General features: G+C 39.9%; 1 protein-coding gene across 1 annotated transcript in view; it reads left to right on the forward strand.

Annotated features, from left to right (window-relative positions):
- The window catches only part of st6galnac5a (ST6 (alpha-N-acetyl-neuraminyl-2,3-beta-galactosyl-1,3)-N-acetylgalactosaminide alpha-2,6-sialyltransferase 5a), a 52,615-nt gene extending 49,272 nt beyond the window's left edge, over positions 1–3,343 (forward strand). The window contains exon 5 of the mRNA XM_058645305.1: positions 445–3,343. Within this exon, the coding sequence (XP_058501288.1) occupies positions 445–703 (259 nt within the window). The 3' untranslated portion in view covers positions 704–3,343. The remainder of the gene's footprint in view (positions 1–444) is intronic.
- The last annotated feature ends 2,165 nt before the right edge of the window (positions 3,344–5,508 follow it).

Raw genomic sequence — 5,508 nt, forward strand, 5'->3', positions numbered from 1 at the left:
AAAGGTTGAGTGACAATATGAGCCCTATGTTGGTGAAAACAAGCACTTTAAGTGGACATAGCATAGAATAATGTCATAGTTGCTCCATAGGGGTACGTCACACTCCAAAGCTCCTGTGTCGCGGCTGCTGGCTGAAACAATCTGGGCCAATGCTAAATGTTTATATGTTATAAAGTGCTAGTCATTTACATTTCCACATTTATAAATATAGGATCCAGCTTAAAAAATCATGGACTTCCCCTTTAAGATGATATATTTAAATGTTTAAATTTGGCTGCGCACACCCTGCAAAGACAAACAAATGCAGATCAGCTACCCCATCCCCGAGCGTAGCTCATCACAAAATGAAAACCACTCCTTGGTGTCACATTAGCCTTGAGCGACTCAAAGTGGGTTTTTTTTTAAATGTCAACTGTCTCTCATGTCCCCTCTCCACCACTGCAGGGAGCCTCAGCACCACTCTGTCCCCTACCACTACTACGAGCCTCGGGGTCCAGATGAGTGTGCCATGTACATCTCCCACGAGCGTGGACGGCGGGGCAGCCACCACCGCTTCATCACAGAGAAGCGGGTCTTTGCCAACTGGGCACGGACATTTGACATCCACTTCTACCAGCCGGACTGGAGCCCCCCACCTCTTCCAGCCAACCGGACGCTGAAGGGAGCGGTTACGGCGGCACCTTTGGTACTTCAGAAGACGTGACCAGTGATGGAAAGTGAAAGAAAATGCTCAAGGGATTCACACGGGGACTGAGGACTGATTACTGGAACCTTACAGAGAGGGTATATGAAGTAGGAAAGAAAAATAGTTAAAGTAAATGAAGTCTGAGTCTTGTTGATCCTGCTGGACATTAGTTCTGAACATTTCTCCAGCTCCGTCACTGCAACTCCAGCAGTGTGTTTTGTTTAACCAGGCGAACAAGTTCAGCGTTGTACATCCCTTTTTGAAAACCTTGTAAAGTGAGGTTATCATCACACAATCTGCTCTCAGTGCATGCAGTGTCTTACTGTGGATCCTCCTCGTCTTTGTGCATGTGTTTGTGTGAACGTGTGTGTGCGTGCGTGTGTGTGTGTATGCATGTGGGGGTGTGTTTACCACAGAGGAATCATGAGTTTGGGCTTTGCGCAAAGCCTTTATTGGATAAAGGCTCTGAAAAGGATTCACTGCTTACAGCTCCCTGAAAGAAAAATACCATTACAATGCCCTTAATCCAACAGTGTAGTGCTGGAGGATCCTTAGACTCCTGTGTCATGCAACAAAGGCTCAGCCTCCTTCAAAAGCAGTTGTATAAATCAACTCCCCGACTTACATTTATGCTGCCTCTCAGAAATGCACATTGTGAGCTTGCCAAAGTGTCACCCAAGTCAAACTTTGCAAAGCAGTATTTTTTGGCTGAAAAGGGAAGAGTGTGACATTCGCTGAGCATTTGGTCTTGTGTGTGTGTGTGTGTGTGTGTGTGTGTGTGTGTGTGTGTGTGTGTGTGTGTGTGTGTGTGTGTGTGTGTGTGTGTGTGTGCCTCTTCTGGTCCCATACAATATGTATCATGAGGCTTTGTCAGCTCCTGTCAAAAGTTAATAATGCAATTTTATATAACTACAAGCTGCATTTCCGTGTAAACGTACATCCTTGCCACACAAGACTAGTGGGAGATTAAGATGGAGAGCAGGGATGCAGCAGTGGCATCCATCCCACTATATTCACCTGCTGCCGCCTCTGTGAGCCGGAATCGCCTCAAGACTTACTCCGTTTAGAAGAATACTACTTTTTCTTTTTCTTTTTTTTAAATGGACAATTATGTGATCTGTCACTCTCCTCACCTGATTGTGTTTAATCTGCAGTCTTCTCTCATTTGATGCTTCTCACAGACTGCCCCCACTCCCGCTCTCTCACAGAGATCCTTGATTTTTTCTTTTTCTCCATGAATAACAACCAGTTGTCAGGCAGAAAGTGAGACTTGTGGTTATCTCAATGACACGTCCTGGCCCTAACTTGGTCACTATTGATTTTGCCCTCATCTCAGTGAGGTGAGTAATGAGAGGACAGATACTGTGGGTCATGTACATGCACTAGGTGCTCACACCATAGCGTTTCCATACTTCATCAGCTGCAGCGGTGGTGCTACACAGTGCGTCGACAGGCTCCGTACTGTTGCAAAGACCAAGACAGTTCCCAGAGCCCAAGGTGATATTTTCAAATTGGAAGACAACCCAGACAAAAGAAAGAAAAGCAAATTCTCATATTTCACACGGTGAAAGTGGAAAATGTTTTTTGCTTCAGCTTCATTGGTAATTGAAAGGAATATTATTTAATTAATTTATTTATTTATTTAAAAAGCACCTTTCTTGCCAAGAGTTGGACGAAAAGATAGATAGTCTCTTTCCTTCATTGTAGGGCTCATTAGCTTAACTAGTGTTTGACATAAAGATCAAAACATAAAACATCTAATATCCTACTCTACAATGGAGAAATGGTCTGGTTAAACGCCTGGTTAAACGTTAAACGTGAAATTATAATCTAAAGAGGTTTACATGTCTATATATTGCAACTAAGATCAGAAGTTAGAACACAGTGCATGTTTTGATCCGACAAATGCTTCTTCTGAGAACGACCTTTTAAGATAATAAGAGATAATTGAGGTTTTGTATGACGTGTTGACACAGCTGTCCAAGAACACCACCACCAACCTGAGACCTGTAACTCGCTCTCATTGATAATATACAGAAAACTGATTTTAGCCACTAAACAAAAGCTAAACACCTAATTAAATCGACACATGCTTCAATCTAATACATCCTAACAACATGGAGGAAATCTGTGTTTTTAGCCAGCAGCTCTTATGTCCCTGTGAGCTAAAAACACAGATTTTCTCCATGGACTTTAGTGAAGGAGAGTGGGTGGTTCACAAACTTCCTTTTTCAGCAGCAAAAGGGTGTCTACTCTAACATAAACATAATCTAACAAACATATTATTAAGATTTTATAGAATTATGCAGGCTTAGATTCTATTAGGTGAATAGCCAGGTTATCACTGAGAGCTTGTGTCCAAGGCTGGTTGATGAAAAAAGTGGCGCTCTCAGCAGATCAGTCTGTGGTTAAGAATGTGTCAGTGCCTACAAAACTGTTTGTTGTGTCAATTTTGTTCACGTGAACACAGTGGGTATCTTCAAGCTGAACATCTCCTGTAACTCTTGGACAGAAAGACCATTCCCAAAATGTCAGAAAAATTAATCACATTTAGCTTCCAATCAATTCCTGCATTCAACTAACGTCATGTCAGCACTTTTTTTTTCCTGCACATAAATGAAAATGCCATTTCATTCAATAAAATACTTTTTATCTGTGGTCTTGCACTGAGCAGTTTCTATATTTCAAAGTAAGAGGAAAAGAGACTGGGAGTGAAAATAAAAGGAGTGTTTCTCAAGTGTTCTTTGCCCCCCAGAGATGACACTGAAACATGGAGCTTCCATTTACACACATCAGTCTCTCTCTCTCTCCTCTTGTGACATCAGGATGTGTCATACAGAAATAATAACGGAAAAAAGCTACAGAGCCACAAGGCCATGTCATTACTAAGATTGCCTTGACCATGGATAATACTGTGCACAAGGTCATTTATTTGTGAAAATAGCACTGCTACATCACCTGAATGTAAGAAGAAAAAGATCATGGCAACATTATGAGTTGATAAAAGGAAACCAAGTATTCTGCAGAGGGTCATAATCGCTTCCATTATTAGAAAGCTAAGCCGTTACCAGATCAATAAAATGCATTCAAGAGGATTGAGAGCTTATAAAGCATAATTTTAAAATCTATAAACAGGGATGAAAAATAACTAAAGGGCTTTTCCTTTTTATCTACTGGAAGAAGATAACTGAATTGTGCTGTAGACAACAGTTACTTCATTGTCTTTTTAATTAATTCACAAAATGGACAATAAATATGATTTCTGTAGAATTTAACAAATTGCATAGAGCATTAAATACGCCATACAATAATTACCCAGTAATTAAATTAATGCAAGTTTGACACATATAAGTGGAATAAGAGCGGACCGTGTGAGGTCATAATAAATAAAATGCCTTTACATTGTAAGCTTTGCTTTGCTTTGACATTTATATGGATGGATTCTTATATATGGATAATATATGGAGCTCTTCATTATACCTTCAATGTGCAAAATACGTGATTCAAATGTCCAATGTTACTTTCTGGCCGTTAAAATAAAAACATAAGCCAAATATAGTCAATTTGCATTTACATAAAACAAGAAGCAGAATATTTAAATCCATTTGCAAAACTATGAAATGCTATGTTTATAAAACGATTATGATCATTTGTGTCAGCTCTAAGATGATGCACATGCCTTAAAAAAAAAACCTGGAAATAGAATCATTGCTGATTTTGTGGGGAGTAGCTTGGGGTATATAGTTTTAAAGGTTATTTCATTGAATTTGTGAGATAGAAGGGCTGTAAGCTCTTAATGTTCAAATGATTTCTTTGTGTCTCTGCTACAACAGAACAATAAAATAAAAAATAGAAAACAATCATGACAATCTACAGCTATTGTTGCAGAAGAGAATGAATATTTGTGCCTGCTAAAATTACCGTCTTCATTCCTGGGAATGACTGACATTACAAAGGCTCCCTGACAGGCGAGAAGTGGGGAAACCTTGAGTTTCCATGGAAATTGGACAACCTGTCAGGTGCAAACACTGTCTCCAAACAGCATGTGTGTTCTTGTCTTTGTATTTTAGTGCATAAATCATTAAATCTAGAGAGCTGCCTCAAGGGGCTAATGTCGATGTTCCACTTTCAAAGACATTGACGCACATGTGTGCTCGCTGGAGAACAGCAACGCTGTAGTTTAAAGAGCCTGTGACATATTCAGTGCATCCTACAAGACTCCTCAGCCTGAACTTCTTTGTATTTAGAGGTGGCAGGTGTTATGCTGTCCTGTCACCGTTTCCCCTCCCCCTCACTAGGTCAGATGTGAAGGATAGCAGCCATTGATCTTTATTTGCATAAAGAAACCATAACAACCAAGGTAATGGCGAAGTACATCACCACACTAAAAGGCTGTGTACATTCAAGTCCATTTGTAAGTGCATGAGAACAAGAGGCTCTGAGGAGATGAAATGAAGTTTGAAAGTGGGTTTGGGAACACACAAATCCATCTGAGATATAGGCCGGGTTTAATTTTCATTGTACCTGCTGCCAACCTGATATACAGTGATTTCATAGTGAAGCACTAGCTGCTCCGTCATTTTGAAATACAAGATTTGAGGACAAAGAAACTACATTTACAAAACTCCCTGGACTGTTTTTAGTGTGAAGCCATATAAATAACAATAAAGAGGACTATTAGCTCTGCCTGGTTTACCTTAAATGATGTAACACGGGATATATTATCTTTAAACATCATTAGAGTAACTAAAGACATTCAAAATCTCTTCTTTTTTTAAAAGAGAGAGAAAAGAGAAACAAGACATTCAAGACAAATGCATTCC

Source organism: Solea solea, chromosome 1 (genome assembly GCF_958295425.1).
Source record: "Solea solea chromosome 1, fSolSol10.1, whole genome shotgun sequence".
NCBI classification, from domain to species: Eukaryota; Metazoa; Chordata; class Actinopteri; order Pleuronectiformes; family Soleidae; genus Solea; species Solea solea.